The sequence below is a fragment of the Ascaphus truei genome, chromosome 3 (genome assembly GCF_040206685.1).
Source record: "Ascaphus truei isolate aAscTru1 chromosome 3, aAscTru1.hap1, whole genome shotgun sequence".
NCBI classification, from domain to species: domain Eukaryota; kingdom Metazoa; phylum Chordata; class Amphibia; order Anura; family Ascaphidae; genus Ascaphus; species Ascaphus truei.
The window spans coordinates 99,079,627-99,099,811 of NC_134485.1; the positions used below are offsets into that span (position 1 = coordinate 99,079,627).

The 20,185-nt window shown below is 38.4% G+C and overlaps 1 protein-coding gene across 1 annotated transcript in view; it reads left to right on the forward strand.

The window, feature by feature from the left end:
• MXRA5 (matrix remodeling associated 5) overlaps positions 1–20,185 on the forward strand; it is a 58,966-nt gene that overhangs the window by 33,075 nt on the left and 5,706 nt on the right. The window contains exons 2-6 of the mRNA XM_075594574.1: positions 2,523–2,733; positions 7,204–7,333; positions 9,110–9,500; positions 10,784–16,387; positions 17,604–18,504. Coding sequence (XP_075450689.1) covers positions 2,531–2,733; positions 7,204–7,333; positions 9,110–9,500; positions 10,784–16,387; positions 17,604–18,504 — 7,229 coding nt within the window. The 5' untranslated portion in view covers positions 2,523–2,530. The remainder of the gene's footprint in view (positions 1–2,522; positions 2,734–7,203; positions 7,334–9,109; positions 9,501–10,783; positions 16,388–17,603; positions 18,505–20,185) is intronic.

Below are 20,185 nucleotides of genomic sequence, written 5' to 3' on the forward strand. Positions count from 1 at the left end.
GGTGTTCCGGGGCGATCCCACCCAGACGCGCAGCAGCACAGCAGCGAAGTCTGAGCCCAGACCTTCCGCGGAATAGGTAATGTCTCTGTTAGCGATACGTACACAGTAAGGGAACCGGAACCTATCTAGGGCCAGTCCCTATCTCAGCTTCACACTACTGGGGCTCAGGGCCTATCTGGGCCTGGGGTATCCGGTCTAGGTAGGGGCTGGATGCCTCCCTACACCGGAGCTCCTCCTTCCTCCTCCCGCTAGCTCTCAGCCACGTGCACGCCCTCCGACACCTATATCCTCCTTCCTTCCTTCCAACCACCCGATTGGTCCCCTGGCGTCACCTGGTCCCGCGGGGCTGCTGGGAATTGTAGTTCCCTATGCTCCCCCCTATGGGAGCTACTCCTCCTTCGCGGGCTTTTGCTGCTATGCCTCCTGCTCCACACCTACTGCGCCTGTGCCAACTCTCAACATGGCGGTGCCCTGATAATGCGGAACCTCCGTATACCGGAGCGTTCCCTGCCCTGCTGCAACCCTCCCACCCAACAACAACAAATGTGGACAAGGGGAGCCCGGCTACATCTAATACGTTAGTAGCAAGTAATTTGGACATTGGAAACATTTGGTTAGAGAGGGGGGTCGCAAACTTTTTCCCCCGCGCCACCCTGCTGGCAGTCCCCCTCTCTCCACGCCCCCACCCCCTGCTTACCTAGGCTCCAGCGTCGTCTCCGCCGGGCAACGTGACGTCACATGCCCTTGTGGCGTCATTTGACCCCGCGTCTAAGAAGCCGCCGGAGCCAAAGTAAGTAAGGTTTACAGAGGCCATCGCCGCTTCCTCTGCACTTAATTTAAGTGCCTTTTGGAAGCACGCGGAGCCTCTGTAAACCCGCACCCTCCGCAGTCAGTCGTGCCCCCTCGGGAGTCGCGCCCCCAGTTTGCGCAATGCTGGGTTAGAGACTAGAGCTTTCATTAGCTGTTCTACAACATGTTTGAGATTGATATGGCACCAACTAGACAGGTATAGTCTTCTCAGGATCTTACAACAAGTAATGAACAGCAGCAATTATATGGCATGTTATCTGCCTACAAGTAATTGCATATGAATCCGATCAAAACAAGCAAACAACAAGCTATTTGATAAGAAAAAAATGGCTAAAATGACCTGAGATATGGTATAAGCAAACAATGTAGCTTGTATTTATTATTTCAATTATTAGCTTATCCAAAATGCATGTGCAAAGATTCTGGGCTGGTAACAATATACTGAAAGGACATGTGAATTATTTTTTGCTTTGTGTGTAATCATTGAGCACATTTGCATAGAATTTAGGCATATGTGTTTGCAAAGTGACAAACACAACCACAATACGGTACATAAAGAAATGTAATTAATATATACCTGACAAACATCAGTAGATTCCATTATATTAAAAAAATATATAGATTGTAAACTCTACAGGGCATTCGTGCCTGCAATGAATTGTATGTACAGTACTCTACAGTGCTGGTACAGTGTCAGCTCTGTAAAAAAGGGTAAGAGGGGGAAATGATTATTATGTGGTGCTACTGGAACTGTGTGTATAAAAAAAAGGTGGAGAGAACAAAACAAATTCATTTCAATGTATTTTTCTGCTTGAAATAATATTTTTCTCTTGTATAGCATAGACAGTATGCACAGCGCTATGGAGAGAGTTTGCAGGCTCAAAACTGTAAGGCTGAGGCCCCGCTCCCTCAGTCAGCGCGCCCGCACTGCAGCCAGGCGGGGCGCTGACAGACACAAACCGCGATATGCGGTTTGTAGGTAGCGGGAGCGGAGCGGGAGTGGCAGGGGGGGCGTGATTTGAGCGGAGGGACCCGCTACTCCCCCCCCCCTCCCTCCACGGGCTCGGGCTCCCGGGCTGCAGGAGGGAGCTGCTGCGGGCTGCCGGAAGGTAAGCAGCTCCCTCCCCCTTCCCCCACAAATACCCTACTCACACGCTGACACTCACACGCGGAGACACGCTGAGAGAGACACACACACACACCCTACCCCCTACCTTGTGTAGGAAGCTGTCTGACAGCTCCCGCCCCCACCGCTGATTGGCTCATCAGCGCACCACGTGACGCGTCACCGCTCGGGATCACAATTTTCTTGCATCCCCTGGCAGCTGACGCGTCACAGTGCGTAGTGAGCCAGCAGCGAGGGGGGACTGGGACCGGCTCGGGAGGATTCCCTTGCTGGTGGGAAACGCTCATGCGGCCGCCCGCGCCGCCGGGCGCAGCGGGTCCCAGCCCTAAGCCCTGCCTCACAGAGCTTACAAAGTCATTTTGGTGCTTGATGACCAGGGTTATAGAATGACTTGCACAAGGCCAGAAGGAGACACTGGGATTTGAACCATGCTTAAGTTGCTCATTACCTGTACTCCTGCTTTGTATAATCAATACTACAGCAAAGATGTTAAAGATAGGCGCTTTTTGAAAAGTGATAACATTCTCAGTCAAAAAGATTTAGTTAAAACGATTCTTTTAAAATGTCATGCTTTCTTTCAAAACAGATACAAAAATGAAGACATTCACAAAGATGTACAGGGGAATACATTTTTGGGTGTTCCCTGTGATCATCTTGTCTCTGGGGCTTCTGCAAACAGCACTGTCCTGTCCTCACCCATGCGCCTGTTACGTCAACTCTGAAGTCCATTGCACCTTTCGATCTCTAGCAGCAGTGCCAGCAAGAATACCTAAACATGTGGAAAGAATCAATTTGGGGTTTGTATTGAATTATAATTTTGCTGCATATCTTTTGCATAGGAACAAATGAGACTCTGTAATATTGTACAGATGTTGCATTGCCAATTTATTCTTCAGCTACAATATGATTCTTATGTATATGAAAAAAAAATATTTCCTAACTTCAGAGGGCAGGCCTTAATTACTAGCATGAGAGGAGCAAATGTAGACATATATTAGGGCATTCAGATGTTATTGCTATGTATTTATAAACAGTGCAAAGTCAAACCATTTCTTTCTTTTGATAAGAAAAGTAATATTTGTGGCAGACAAAGAGGAATGTTTTTGCAAACGTAGGAAAATATGATATAGGACAATATATTAACATAAGTGGATTAGGTCAATGTTCAGTTTCCCCTTTACTGTGATACAGCTGCAGCGGCCGTTATTCAAACACCACGCGTTGTGTACATCGGAATACCGATGTCATGACACGGGATGTCTTCCAACCTTACCACCTTAAGACGCGAGTGCGGCAAGTGCAGAAAATGGCATTTTAGAGTTCTGGTTTTTAAACACCTTAAATTGACACAGTAGCACAGTAGCACAGTACTGTACACATTGCAATTCATTAATTTCATTGCACCCAAAGAAACAGAATCCATGAAATTCAACAAAGCATTCGCGATAAGCGCGGGTTCCTGGGGCGATTGGCCGTGTTCATGCTGCGTGGAGTACAGCAGAGCACACGAAATCGGTGCCGTGAATTGTTTGAATAATTGCCGCTGCAGCTCTAAATGTGTTTATTTGAAATAAGGAGGATGTCATTATGAATTAGATTGTTATGTATATTACTAATATGCCATTAGTATTTAAATTATCTAGTGTAGTATTATTATTTTTATGCCTTTAGTCCTGGAACAGGATTTCCTAACCACTTATTATAAAAGTAACAGAGGGATCAGGACAAAGCAACTTGGGATGCCCTTAGACCAAGGGGACTGAATAAAAATAGAGATAAGGGAGGAAGCTTGAGGCAAAAATCTTAGTAAGAGACCATCATAGTAAACAGAGGGAGCCAAGCACACCAGAAAAAAACTAAGAATAGAATTACTGCAAAAAGGTAATTTAAGGACTAAAATTGGCAAAAAATATCTATTTCGGTGAGAAGTACGTCATCAGGGATGACCACTTAATAAAAATGTGGTCACATTACAAACACAATAAAATTGTTCATTATTGTTATTATTTTGCTTATTACAATCACTATGATAACTATGTTCATTTCAATGTATATTTATTTAAATATTTGGGATGTTATATTGGTCATTGGATAAACTAATTCAAAACGCTCATGTATCCTGGATTTTTTATTTTTATAAAAAAAATAGTTCAGTACTTTACCCTATTATAGATAAAAGTAATTTTATACCACTTATAATAAGTCCACACATACATTTATTTATTTAAGGTACAAAATAAAATGTAAAAAAAATGTTTGGGCTAAACTATGCCAAAAATATGAATGTGAAAACAAATTAATATAAATAAAACATATCTATACGTGAGTAGTGATTCAAGTGCATCACTAAAACAATTAAGTTCCAGAAAAGTTCCAAAAATGAAAAAACAAAGCGTCCAACTGGTGAGTGATAGATGTTCCAAGAGAGATAAATCCTCAAAGGCTGATAACAAGCGTTTAATTAACGTCACAGGATATTGGCCATATCCACACAGAAAACTATAGATATAGAAGAAAAGAAGTGCATGCTCCCATAGTGTGATCCAGTATTTAATAGCCAAATGCAATAAAAAATATATAGTTAAAGCACGCACAATGTTTATAAAAATAAACAGCTTGTCTGTCTGTTTAGTCACTTGTAAAGGTGTTTTTTTAGCTTTCCCTTCCTACTTCCATGCGTGTGACATACTAGATTCTGACGTTGCTACCAAGCGTCTTCCCGTTCACTCCCAACACTTTTCATTGCTAAGCAACTTTATCAGGAGATATGCATAGTGAGCGACAGCAAGGTATCCACAGTTATGTGTTCCCATGGTAACCCTCCACATGGGCAACATGTAAGAACCTAGAATGGATGGGAAAAGAAAATAACTAGTTGGGAATTAGAACACCTCTAATATCAATGATTAATTACATAACCAAGGGATCCGTCTGATCCACCGACGTAGGTCTATCCAGTCCGTCCATGAAGGCATCCGCCTCTGCCTGGGTTAACTCCCGCTGGAGTGTCTCACCTTTAAGAGTCTCTTATCGGGGGTAGACTTGTCCCAGACCATAGGCCGCAAGTCACTGCGCAGCATCCTGTCACGGTTGCCTGACTCTGCTAAGGCTATGAGAGAAATGTCTCTATATGGGGACCTTTCCCTATATCAGCCACAAACTCACAGTGGTCGGGGCCTAACTGGGGCCTGAGGGGCAAATATACAGTAGGCCTAGTCTGGGATACACTGGCACCCAGACACGTCCTTCCCCTTCTGCCTCCTGGCTCCAACTGACTACACGTGCTCCTTTGCTCCAAACTGTATCAATATTCCCTGAGAGGATCTGGGGGGCCCTATTGGCTAACACTGCCCACTTGGTGCTATCCCCCAGAGCCTTCTGGGAAGTGCAGTTCCCCTGTGGAGCCTCCTCTGATGTGACTGCACATGCGCAACGCTCTGAGATGGCCACCGCAACCTTGGGGCTCTTCTGGGCATGCGCGAGTTGTCTTTGTGCATGCGTGGCAATTAAAGATGGCGACGCCCTTACCGGCATCCCGCCGGGGAGCTCCTGGATGCTGTACAGACCGAGGGAGAGCTAAAAAATACACCTCAAGTGACTAAATCAACAGATACGCTATTTATTTGTACCAACATTGTGAGTGCAATAAATATATGCTTTTAATTGCATTTGACTATTAAATACTGGCTCACACTATGGGAGTATGTGCTTCTTTTCTTCTTTACCTAAACAGTGAAATAAACTCTAATTTCTCTTTTCAAGTCAATGTTCCTGTGACTAACGGGACTTTCAACTAATGGTGTCCTGAAACTTTCAATTAGATAATGACCACATTAACCATGGTCACAGCTATATTTTTAAATTGAACACCTTTTGTTTTTTGTTATTTTTATTTTTCTTAACAGCAGCATGTTTTGTATCATTAGCTCATAGATTAGAAATCTCATTCTTAAGAGGACATTTTTTGTGTAAACTAATCTTCATTTTCTATTTTACAATTTAATTTTCTGCATTTAAATTCTGCATGCCTTATAATATGTGAGATTCTTATTAAGGTAAAAATAAGGCGGCACTAAAAATATATCAATATGCATTATGCTGAGCTTGCACTTGTAAAAATTCAAAACACAACTTACTAATATTACTGCTAAACATCTTTTGTATTGAAGTATATTTGACTGTGTTATGGTAGTCTTGGGTGTGTACAGAATGCTCTAAAGTGACTAGTGATGATCTGGCACTAAAGCGTGGAAAAGTCTATTGACTTATAGAGCATAACTCACGTACAGTCTATTCATTCAAGTGTGATTGCCATTGTCAGTAGCAAACTGATATAGATACCACACTTTAGTGACTTACACAGTGGCAGATTTCCCATTAGACCTGATAAGCCTTGGCCTAGGGTGTCAAAATTTGGGGGCAACATAGTTCAGCGCCTGCCGCCCACGCATGCACAATCAGCATTCGCTGCCTGCGCATGCGCACATGCGGCTGGTAAATGCCAATTGCGCATGCATGGCTGGCATTCGCCGATCGCACATGCGCACGAACAGCTGGCAAGTGCTGGCTGCACATGCACGATTGGCGCTTGTTAGCCACACCTGTGCATGTGTGGCCTACCACATGACATCACACAGCATTGCGTTGCCATGGCAATGGCACCGCATGGCAGAAAATAACGCTGGAGGAGGAGGGCGGCACCTGGTAAATGCATAAGGGCGGCATATTTTTTAATCTGCCATTGCTTACACCCCATGGTTAAATTAAAATGACACTAACTAGGAGGGGTTTACTGTATGAAGGTTGTGAAGTTTCTCAGTTAACTACTAAGTAAGTACTGTAATTAAGATTAAGATGTAAAGCAACTACATGTTACTGTAATTTATTTAAGAAATATGTTTAATTAAAAATGTGGCAATTGTGTTGCATATTAAATTAAGCAGTTACAAAAGATAAATATAAAAGCAAAATAAAAAAAACTATAAAAACATGATTATGTTGGCAAGAACTGTAAATGATAATACGTTCAATAAAAATGATAGTTAATAGGGTGACTTTATTAACCACTCACTTTCAAGTTTTAAACGTGCTTTGGAAAGCAAATCATTTGCAACCTCAAGTTAGGCTTTAAAATTTCCAATATATTTGTGTCTCTACTCAACAGCTTAAAGGGAATGGTTATTCATTGCAATGTTCATATATACTTGAAGCAAGACCAGGATGTTACAAAGTGTTTTGGTTGTTCAATGTCTGTATCTTTGCCACAGGTTCAACAGCATTCAATCTATAGCTGAGAACTCCTTTGCAGGACTATCAAAATTGGAGCTTCTTTTGATTCACAGCAATGATATCCACAATATTCCCAATGGTGCATTTCAAGACCTTATTTCTTTGCAGGTAAAACTCGAATATTTCATTATGGCATTGATTCATACCCAGAATAATTGTTTTCATAAAGAGTGAGAATGTAAATACTGTCCCGGCCAGCTTTATTCTAAAGCTTGCCGGGTGCATAGCGGGCTAACCGCGGGACTTTTCGCCGTTTAAAATGGAGTTTCCCGCGCGGCGGCCGCTTCAATAGATAAGCGCTAATGGCGCTTATTATTGAAAGCGCCCGAGGCGCGGGAAAACCGGCCGAAGATAGCCGAGCGCCGGCCGCAGCTGTTTTTAAACTGCGGAGGCAGCCGCATTAGTTTTAATCTGGCCGCCACTGTATGCAAACAGTTTAGTACAGTACAGCAGAAATCATAGAGTATGCAGAGATACATAGTGTATTCATGCCTTCCTCAGCAGTAGAAAAGCCACTTCAGTGTGGAACTGTGCAATATATTTCTAGTTATTCTTTCTGGTGGATACATATAATCACATCATCTGCTATCGGCAAATAATAGTAGCTTGTAAGTACTATTTGTCAGTTCATAGTCATGACAAATTAACTGAATAGTGTGTTATTATTACCTTTACTTGTCATGGAAACAGTAGTAATTTTTTCAGCCCCCAGATGTACTAAAGAGCAAAAGGAAAGGGATTGGGGAGTGATCGACTAAACCATACTAATTGTATAATGAAACAAATACATTTTAATTGATAATAATATATGAAAGTAGGTGCAACTGTGAACTAAAGTGAATCAGAAAAAGGTGAGGGGTACAGTGAACTGTACTCCAAAGAAAATTCACAAATTTAATTTAATTTATTTTTAATAGTTATCACACATTTTCTTTGGTAATATATGTTTTAAGTATATGACATTAAAGGTTACATTTTAAATATAGGTAGTGTGCATTTAAGTGAATTTTCTTTGGAGTACAGTTCACTGTACCACTCAGCTTTTTCTGATCCCCAGATGTACTATCAACATTGTTCCCCAGATAAAACAACATATCCTGTTATAACACAGTATATCACAGAGTTCCCATAGGATTCAATAGCAGTGTTGAGGTACAATATTACAACATATTCCACCATAAAACACTTGAGGGGACAATGAAGTCTACTACATGTGTATGTTCAGTGAATATTTCAGACATGTAGCGAGGTGAGCTTGCTACTTACTGTATGTGTATAAAAAAGTCTGAATATTTTGACTCACAGACTCTGAATATTACAATAGAAATACTCAAGAGTTGGATTTCTTTTAAAGATTCTAGACCACATCCCCATGTGCCAAGATGTTAGCATTTTAGTATTCCATGTGACTGTTATAAGAAAACATAGTCCCATCGATCAACTTAATACAACACCCAAATGTAATATTCCAGTGGTGTTGGTTGTAGCTTTCCATTGGATATCAGAGTGAGGCTGTTCCTGAAGATCATATTGTTTAATAGGACAAAGAATTTAGGAATAAGGGACTTTCTGTAGCTGAAAAACTGGGATTCAATGTATAAACCTCATTATTGCTCGGGTCATTAAATATTGATTAACAAACTATATTAATAATTTTACAATAATCCATAATTTACACGTACAAAATGGAAAACATCCATCTTTTTTGTTCTGGGTAATTCAAATAGATATCTAAACTGTACAACCATTAGTGTGTTGTGAAATGTAATGTTAGATTTCTGTAGTGATCTTATTATACTGTATAGCTGGAATTAATACCTTTTATAATTATTCTGTGCCACCTTGTTTTGGGATTAAAAATATGTCTCTTTGTTTCTTCCTTAGGTGTTTAAAATGAGTTACAACAAGTTGAAAGTAATCACTAGCCACACTTTTCATGGACTTTCTGACCTAACAAGATTACACATTGACCATAATAAAATTGAATTCATACACCCCAATGCTTTTAATGGCTTAACCTCTTTGAAGCTGCTCCATTTAGAAGGAAATTTAATTCAACAGCTTCATGCCAAAACGTTTTGCACATTTAATTTCTTAGATTATTTCAGACAATCAACATTAAAACACCTTTACTTATCAGATAATATGATTTCAACACTACCTGCTGCAATGTTGCAATCAATGCCATTGCTCGAGAGCCTTTATCTCCATGGTAACCCTTGGGCCTGCGATTGCCACTTAAAATGGCTACTTGAATGGGATGAACTGTCTAATGGTAAGAAACATTTTTTTTTCAGGATATATACACTAATATTACTTTTGTGTGTATTTGTTCTGCCAGTTTAACTGTGCATAATGTTTGACAGGCGTAGTGAGTTCCTGCCTTAATGAGTTTAACTTGAGGTTAAATAAAAATATGAGTAAAATCGGATTGCTAGGTGGCATACATCTATTATTTTTATATTGATGCACTGAAAGGCAAACAATTAGTCATCAATTGTGGACAGTAGAAAGACATTTATTCCTAACTCCAGTAAATGGCAATGAGATTTCTCAGTACTTTGTCCATGTTTTAACCTGTTAGGCATATCTCTGTATATTTTACCTTTTCTTTCCAAAACAATGTTATACACATTTGCAAAGATATACCTAGCTCATACACAGTACTGGATGTTTGTAGATTTTAAACACAATGCAATATGGCTTGGAGTTCTGGACGCTAGCTTTGGAAGCCCCTGTTTTATTATAGAGTAGAAGACAATGGCATTGGGGAGGAGATTTGGGGGGCATATCACAGTGTAAGCTTTTTCTGATCTTGGCCATATCACTTTATATTCTTGTACCTCATATAAGCACAGGGAGGTAAAGTGAATGTCCCAAGTTCAAAATAAGATTGTAAGGCTAGCAATTCTGAAGGATATGTTCTGGCACCTACAGATGTACTGTAGCCAACATTATTTCACCCTTTGGTGCACTGCTACATGACATACACAAAGGTGGAGAGGTGGCTATTGCTTTGAATCAGCCGCACACGAGGAGGGACACGGCTATTGCACAATTCACCCATGGGAGCATGCCATGGGTTGAAATAATGTTTGGCTACATCTGTATATAAAAGACAATTGTTACTATGATTCCAGGTCAGACTCTTCATTGTATTGTACTGATAATGTTGATTACTCAGCAGGCAATCTAACTACTGGGTTTAGAATAACTGATGCAGAGCCAAGTGATGATATCGGATGATTATTCAAAAGAAAATCATACCTTTGAGGCTTACATTATCAGTCACACTGATGCTATTTTCATCTGTTATATTTCTTTGTTGCTAGATGCACCTGTGGTAGATTCAAAGCAATGGGGTGCAGGTCCTTCAAGGTTCAAAGGAGTAAAATATGCTTGTTGAATAAGCTTCTCTGTCATTTAATTACCTTTAATCACCATGATCTATTTGCAAGTCTATTCATGTTTTTGTTACATTATATAAGGTCAGTCTCATGTTGCTGGATGATTTGTTTCTGACTTCTATATGACATTCATTTTTTTTTGTCCCTGTAGGTGTGTTAAAATGCAAGAAAGACAAATCATATGAAAATGGACAGCTTTGTTCAATGTGTAGTTCCCCCAAACAACTACAAAATCAAGAAATTCAGAGTCTGAAAGATGTCTCCTGTTTCCGTCCTACCATATATTCACCCTTAAAGGCAAACAGTAGTGACACCTACTCTGAGGAGAATGACAATGATCTACAGTTGATGCAGTCACATCAAGCGTTGCTAGGGAAAATCATACTTAATATGACTGATGAGCATGGAAACAAAGTAAACTTGGATTGTGAAATGAAAAAGCCAATCGACTTCAGCAAAATTCTATGGAATCAACTTCATCCAGAAGAAATTGATGTCAATGCCACATTTGTACTTGATTTTGAGTGCCCAATGAATCGAGAAAACTATGAAAAATTATGGAAACTAATAGCTTATTACAGTGAAGTGCCTGTTAAGTTGCAAAGGGAACTTATGTTCAGCAAACATCCTAAAGTGATTTACAGATACAGACAGGACCTGGAGCATGATTCATATTATTATACAGGAGTGAAAGCTCTAATAATGGCGGAACCAACATGGGTGATGCAGTCTCTTATCAACATTCAACTAAACAGAAAAAACAGCACAGCTAAGAAAGTCACTTTATCTTTCTCCACACACTTTTCACAGTCTATTCACACTAAGGACATTCAGTATCCACAAAATAACTGGGTAATGATAGAGAAAAGTGAGAAACACAAAACATCTCATAGCGTTGTTAAGAAAGGTGTTTGTCAACTGAACTGCAATGTAAAGTCATCTGGAGTTCCCTCGATAGAATGGATTCTTCCGGATGGAACAACATTAAAGGCACCATATGTTAATAAGGATAGCAGATTTTCTATATCTGCCAGTGGCCATTTAGTTATTCAAGCAGTAGACTTCTCTGATTCAGGAGTGTATTATTGCATTGCTCAAGTAAAGCATGAAATGGATGTACTGCCTTTTAGAGTAGTAGTGCAGCCACCAGTTAGTGAAATATCTGAGAGTAACATTAGAGTTGTCACGAAAAGTGCTGGAGAACCAATAACTTTGCCTTGCAATGCAGTAGCAAATCCCAATGCAGAATTGAACTGGATTTTACCTAACAATCATATTATTGATGCCTTAGCAAACAAAACCAGTATATATATTTTAAATAATGGTTCATTGATGGTTCCAAACAGCAAACCTACTGACAGTGGTTTCTACAGGTGCATAGCTGTGAACCAACATGGAACAGATCACTACACTGTTCAAGTAACAATAAACAAAAAGGTTTCTGATAATTCATATAAAATATCAAAAATAGAAAACCGTCCAGTTTTAGAGGTTTTCACAAAGGTTAAGCATGATGTGATAGATGATGATGGAGGGTCAGGTGAGAAAGATACACAAGAAGAGTCAGCTAAATATCATAATGTCCAAGACAAAGTGTTATCTAGCAAAAACAAAAGTCCTCCTTCATCTACAGTCCGAGGCAAACAAAACAGAAAAGACAGAAAGAAAATGAAAGCATTGAAGAGTATAGAAACAGTTAAAGACAGCAATATTGCAGAAGGTCGTCGGAAATTTGAATCTAGACGAAGAATAAATATGGGGAACAAACAGATTGATCCCAAACAATGGGCCAACATTTTAGCAAAGGTTAGAGGGAAAAATGTTCAAAGGACTACCGAATTTCCCCTCCTTCTTACTACCACAAAAGTTACTACTGCACCAACATCTAAGCAGAAAGCTCCTTCTTCTACAACCAAGCCACCATTGAAACCTATGGTGGAATCAACAATTAACATGGAAGAAGCATCTGCAGATGGTTCCCACTTAAATGAATATGAGATAGTATTCATCACTTCTTCACCACAAGTTACCATAAAGGATGAGGGTCATGATCTTACATCATTAGGTGATCACAGAGTTTCAACAATAGCCAATGAGAAAATAAATGAGTACAGTAAAAATGAATTTTCAGAAAATGATCAAGAAACATTTATAATAGAATCATCTACAGCTACATCGACAATGCTGAGTCTTGAAAATGTTGACATAGACCTTTTAGATTATTCAATAGATGAAGAGGAAAGCAAAAGTTATTTTACTGAGTTGAATGATATAAATAGTACTGTTACAAATAGTGTTCAGACTATTGAAACAGACCACATACTAGAGCATACTTCTAGAAATACAAATTTAGGAAATTATTTAGAGGAACAATCTCATACTACAGAAATGCAAACTATTCTTGAAGAGCATAATGCGGAGACAGATTTCAATTTAAATGAAATGGAAAACAACAGACTAGATATATTTACAAAGTCTATGGATGATACCAAGCACTTTTCTACAGTCAAAGCTTTTACTGTTACAACGTCTCCATTACAATTTGTTTTTGAAGAGTCTGTGACAACAGATAAGAGTGATATATTGCATACATTTCTAAAGATATCTACACACCACTCAGCAGAACCGAACGATAAAAATAATATGCATGGTTATAAGTCCAATGTATTAAAAGAAGGTATTCACATAACTTCCACAGCCAACAAAGAATTGGAAACAATAAAAGCTATGGCTCATCATGAAGAAATTCTATCTAATGCAAAAGATATCTTGGAACCAAAATCTAAAAGTGTTACTCCTTTGCCAATTAACACCATTCATAATATTGATCTCTTCATCCCTACCAGAACATTATCTCCTCCACCTGTCACTGATTCTATTGGCAAAGGTGAAAGTGGAGTAAAATACTCAGTGGACCCTGTTCAACACACAAAACAATCTAACACTTATTTGAATGAAAAAAGTACTGTTTCATTTTGGAAAGTTGATGAAATAACCAGAGCAGCTGAAGCCACAGATAAAGCATATGTATCAAAACATCATGTATTTTCAAACAACAACAAAATTGGAACAACAACAGCTATGACCCAACATGAAGAAATTCTGCGTAGTGCGATGGATAGTATGATACCAAAATCTACAATTGATACCACACTTAATACTGATTTTTTAGTTACAACCAGAACATTATCTCCTACACTTGTCACTTATTCTATTGGTGAAAGTGAAGTAAAATACTCAGTGGACTCATTTAAACAAACCAAAAAAATTAACACTAATATAAATGAAATAAGTACTGCTTCATTTGGGAAAGATGAATATCAAATAACCAGAGCAGCTAAATCCACAGAAAAGACATTCGTGTCACAACCTCGTGCATTTCCTTCAAAAACAGAATATCAGTTAATGACTACTTCTATTCCAGGAAGATTAACTACAACAATTCCTATAAATACCCACAGAAAGACTACCACTCCTTTACTCCTTACAAATGGAAATGTTCAGTATCCCAGACGTAGACCCAATGGAAGAAGAAGATTTCGACCAAATCGCTTTAGACAGCAACAGAATCAGGTTATCCCTACAATTCCCAGTACAACACAAACAAGTATGAAAACGTTCATTCAAAAGCCATTTGTGTCAGTCTCTGAAGGAGAGAGGACCACTAAAATGCCTTTATTACTAAACAAATCAAAGGATGACATTTATTATCAGACTAGAAAAAATGTTCACTTTGAAGATATTACATCAAAGGAACCTGTTTTACAGCAATCATCAGAAAACAGAAAATACAATATTTTTCCCCCCACTACCTCTGTACCAGAAACCAAAAGAAAAGCACACACCACTACTGCCGAAGCTTTAGAATTGCCACTTGTTGCACCTGTGACAACAGAAACATTCAAGAAATATAGCACAGGAAATACTGACAGTAAAATACAATTATATACATTACGTACTGATATGAACAAGATTGCCATAACAGTACATGATTTTCAGACGTCTACATTTAAGGATAAAACATCTTATGATGCAGGAAAAGCTAAGGCACATGTAAGCAACACAGTTTATAATAATGAGCTAAGTACCGTCCACACCACCATAAATCCATCTCAACCATTGTATGTAGAATCTAACATCAGTTTTCCACAAGAGGATACAGTTGGATTGCGTAGAGAAATACATCATAAAACTACGACAGTGTCAGAACCAGTACCTCTCATAGAGTTACAATCAATAATTCCTATTACAAGTATGACTGAGAATGTTTTAAAAGATTTAACAATAAAAGCTACAACAACCCCCACTGTTACTTCACCACCTAACACAAGAAAAACGGTAACTGCTCCTAATAGGCGAGAAAATGTATTTTTTGAGAAAATAGAAAACAAAAGTTCAGTCACTCCCTCTTCAGAAATGAGAAGATTTCTTTATGAAGGAAAGAAAAAAAACATTATTAGGCCAATGAATCATACCATAAGACCTGAAGCTACTAAAACTATACTTGTATCTCCAGTGACACATAACGTATTTGTTCCCATCACACACAATTCAACTTCTGCAACCACGCAAAGTTTGTTTATGCAAATCACAGTTAATAAAGGGACCAAAGAGCATGAAAAAATGACTCAAATGGAATCAACAAAAGCTTCAAAAATAGTGCAAACAAGCACCCCCTCTTCAAGGCAAAATGAACTTGGTTTAATTCTTTCAAACCAGAACAAAATGTATATACAACCTAAACAAGAACAGTTCAAGAATACTGGTGCAAAGTCCAACAATAGCCTACTTTTCAATACTAACCTCCACCATCAGCCTCGAATAATACCTAATAATCAGCATCATTTCATAACTCCACTCCCTTATAGTCCAGTTAGAGGGACCATGAGACCTCCTTATTTAGGAACACAGGGACCACTGCACTACTTTATTACAAATCAACCCCTTCCAATAACAAATAAACCAGAGATAACAGCATATACAGCACTGAATTTTCAAGAGAGAAAATCATATACACCACAAATATTCACAACTACTCCAGCAACAACCACCACCACAACTGTTATTCCATTATTTAGACCAAAACCAATTTCTCCAAGCAGGTTTAATAATCAGGGACAAAGACTGTCCCCCAATCCCAGACCTTTTGGAAATAATGTAATTACTAATGGCAAAGGCACTGCTGCAAGAATTCCTAATCAAGGAAATCCATACTACATAAATCCAAGAATCCAGCATCATTTTAATAGATCTAAGCCCTTTCGATTTGCTGCTACTTTAAAACCCTCTGTTCCTACCTCAGTTAGTACAAGTAATAAAAACAATATCATCTTTCCATCTGCTAGAACAACAGCATTGAATGCCATAATAAGCACTGCAATTGCTCATGTGCCAACAGTAACCAAAGAACCAACTTCATCAACAATAATGTCATCTACAAATCGCGTAGTCACTACAACTCCTCCAGATTTATTTCAAACTCGTACAACTCAGCAAAGCTCCACCATCCAGTCGCACTGGTATACTCATCACAATATCCACAGAACTCCAGTTGTATCAAATAAGGAAGAATCTATACTCCGAAATTCTAATGTTTTTCCACCTTCAGTAAACATTAGACTACATGGAGAAAGGCCTAAAATTACAACCACAGGCTTTCAATCATTATCTGTTCAATTTGAAATGGATGCTCTTTTTCCGTGTGAAACTGTTGGATATCCCAAGCCTTTTATTACTTGGACAAAAGTTGCCACTGGTAATATATTAAAATATAACTTTTTATATATTAATATTTCAAAATATTCTATTTTCCTTGTGTTTAAAATGTATTGTTGCCTAAAAGCTCACAATAAGTATAATTAGTAAAAAAAAGTTCAGAGATGTAGGGTAATATGTACAAAGTGGTGGTAGCTGTAAAACACACCATTGTGCTATAAGGTGCTTTATGGATAGGCAATGCTTGGTAAATATGACCCTATATTTAAGTACAGTGTGACCTGTAGTCAGTACTGATTCCCTATGTTTTATGAAGCTAATATATTCTGTCTTTTATCACATTATTTCAGAGCCATTAGTCTCACATATATTGTATAAACAGAGCAATTATTTTTTGGACTAGCAATCTTTGTTTTCAATTTATGCAAAAAATGACATGTATCTTTCACTATAAGTATACAGTATATAACTACTTCACTATGATTCCCATTGCATATGTTACTTTCAATATTTCTTTACTAGCAATATTTAACCACTAGTAGTAATGAATAAGAGTTATGAAACTATATCATTAGTAAAACTAGAATAACTTTTGAACTCCACTAAAACTTTGGAAACACTTTTATAAATTACAGTTTACGGTATGCTTTCCAAAAATAGTCTTTCACTCTAATGGTATATAATGGTACTGTTGATATAAGCTCCTTTAGTAAAATAGTTAAGCATAATTTTTGTTTGTTGAAAGACTACAATGGTAGGCATTTTGATACATGGAGTAGAAATGATTTTATGTTTATTTTAGTAATAAAACAGGAATATGTGTAACTTTAAAATATACTGGACTGGAGTTATAATTGAAATATATTTACACATTTGTGTCTTAGTTATATTTCTGTATAATTACTATGCATCATTGAACTTGTTGAAATTATAGTGTATGTTACTCTTTGGTTGGTCTTACAACCAACCTACTGAATAACAAATAGGTCCAATATGAATGCTAGTACTTTAAACTCCAGTACAAGTACTTTATACTACTATATTAAGAAAATGTTGGTATATGAAAACCTATTTTTATTTAATATCACATCTAACTTCTGATCAATTATTCTGAAAGTCCAGTCAATTTGCAGGAAAAGTGGTTATGAATCTGCAAAAATATGTCTCTATACTGGAATATTTTTGTAACTCACCTAGAATTGTGCACATATATGTTTTTGTTTTTTTAATAATGTCTTCCTTATGGTGTCTATCAGGGGCAATAATGTCAACAAATACGAGGATACAACGATTTGAGGTTTTGCAGAATGGTACTCTTCTTATCCGAAACCTTCAGCTACAGGACCAAGGGCAGTATATGTGCACAGCACAGAACCAGCACGGCACTGATAAGATGCTTGTTACATTGACAGTTGTGAGACAGCAGCCTAACATGGTAATACCTCGTTACAAGGATGTTACAGTATATCTCGGAGATACAATCACAATGCACTGCAATGCCAGAGGAGTACCATCTCCCCACATTTCTTGGATATTTCCTGATAGAAAAATAGTACGGACTGTTTCTACTATGCCGAGTCGCATAATGCTCTATGAAAATGGAACTTTGTCCATTAAGGAAACGACCTTTTCTGATAGAGGAATATTCAAGTGCGTTGCTAGTAATGTGGCAGGAGTCGATAGTTTGACTGTGAGGCTTCAAATAGCAGCATTGCCTCCTATTATTCAACAAGAAAAAATTGAAAACATTTCCCTTCCTCAGAGTCACAGCATATATATTCATTGCTCTGCAAAAGGTGCTCCGCTTCCCAGTATTCGTTGGGTACTTTTTGATGGCACGCAAATCCGACCATCCCAGATTGTAAATGGAAATGTGTTTGTTTTCCCTAATGGAACTCTGTACATACGCAAAATCTCACTGAGAGACATTGGAAAGTACGAGTGCATTGCAACAAATATTGTGGGATCGGCTAGGAGAACAGTTACGCTTGATGTAAAAAAGTATTCCTCTAATGCCAAGATTACTGGAAGCTCTCCTCAGAAAACAGATGTAACCTATGGAAGTACCCTGCGCCTTGACTGCAGTGTGGCTGGGGACCCATGGCCAAGGATACTGTGGAGACTGCCTTCCAAACGGCTGGTGGATTCATTCTTCAGGTAAATTATCATTTTGGTTGCCATAGATAATAATATAATTATTTATTTAAAAAAAATATATGCAAGAAAACTGTGGTATTGGAGATATGGAGAGACCAGAAAGACGAGATCTATGACACATCTTTATTGAATGCAGTGAAATTATTGCTGAACTATTTACTGTAAGTACAGGTATCCACAACAATAATTTTAAACTAAAAATCTGGAATACAAGAGTATGCAATGTGTCTACTTACTTACAATTGTCTGAACCTATTTGTTTTTAGAGCTCCAAAGCTATTATTATTTTCTGAAAACAATTACAGCCAGTGACTGAAATTTTTCAAAACTTGTGAATGTTGGTCATTGTTACGCACAAGAAATTAGCAATATCATGAACATTCACAAATATTTATACAGACATCAAACTGTTTTAATTAAGGGTGGTTGGGGAGATAAAGAGCCTCTATGTAAAAATTGACCTCCCTCACTTATATAATATGTATTCCACTATCAACAGATGTAACCCGACTAACTTTCTTTATGTTCATGGCAAAGATAAGCATTTTCCCACACTGTTACAACCTTGGTGCCTCTGGCTTAATATTTAGAAGTTCAAAGTTGCTGTGGTTTGCATGCAGAGCAGGGCTGTTCAGTCATGGTCCTGAAGAAAGTTAGTTGTGCTACATCTATAATTAAAAAAACCATGTCTTTGCCTACCTCTTTCCCCAAACCCCACCTTCCTTCTCTTCTTCTAGTATATTTCACAAAACCTCTCGTGTTTTTTTTCCATTGCTTTTCCCTCGAAGCTACTACCAGATCAAATTTCAAGTAAGCCATTAGAACACAAGGCCTTTTGCCATATAATCTACTGTACAGTACTACTCTCATGTCCCATTTTATAGCTTTCTACCCTCCATAAATTATAGTAGTCCATACTAATCCTCCCTATCCTTAGCCAGACTTCCTCTGTTTAACAACCTCATTCCTCTTAAAGTTGCCACTGTGTTAAAAAGTATGTGATTTTCTTCAGTAATTCTCCTTTGATGCAAAATGGACTCGTTTGTAGACTCAGTCATGTTTTGCTCACAGGTGATTGAAGACTGACAACAGTAAGTATTATAATTTGCCTTTTGAACCCAATGAGCTCTGAGAAGTCAAGTTTGGCATCAGATTTCATTGAGCTTTGGGTACTATGTACTGCACCGACACACTTTATTCGAGCAAATACCCAGTATGTACCTGGCAGATACCTGGAATGCGCCGCTCCTCACCTCTGACAAGCCCCGTTGCGTTTGCCTTCCCAGCCTGGGTTCATGCCTGGCTGACGGGCGGCTGATTTGTTAAATGATAATGATTAGGATTTAATAGGCTGCAATGCTTCGCGTGTATACCAGATGGCATAAATTCATGAATTGTAATGCAGTATATATATATATATACTGTGCAGTATTGCAGCCAGCGGGAATAAAATGCTTCAATCCCTGCCTGGAAAATACCTCAATGCACTCGGGCAGAAAACAGTCACAAACCTAAATGCACCCGGGTATACCCGAATTCGTGGGACTAGCCGAGCTCGAATAAAGTGTGTCGCCAGTGTACAACTCTGTGCCCATTTCCTTGATCAATTTGTATCAATTTGTATACAGTACTGTATGTTCATATCTTGGTCATTTTTCTTCCGGAAGGAAAATACTTGTAT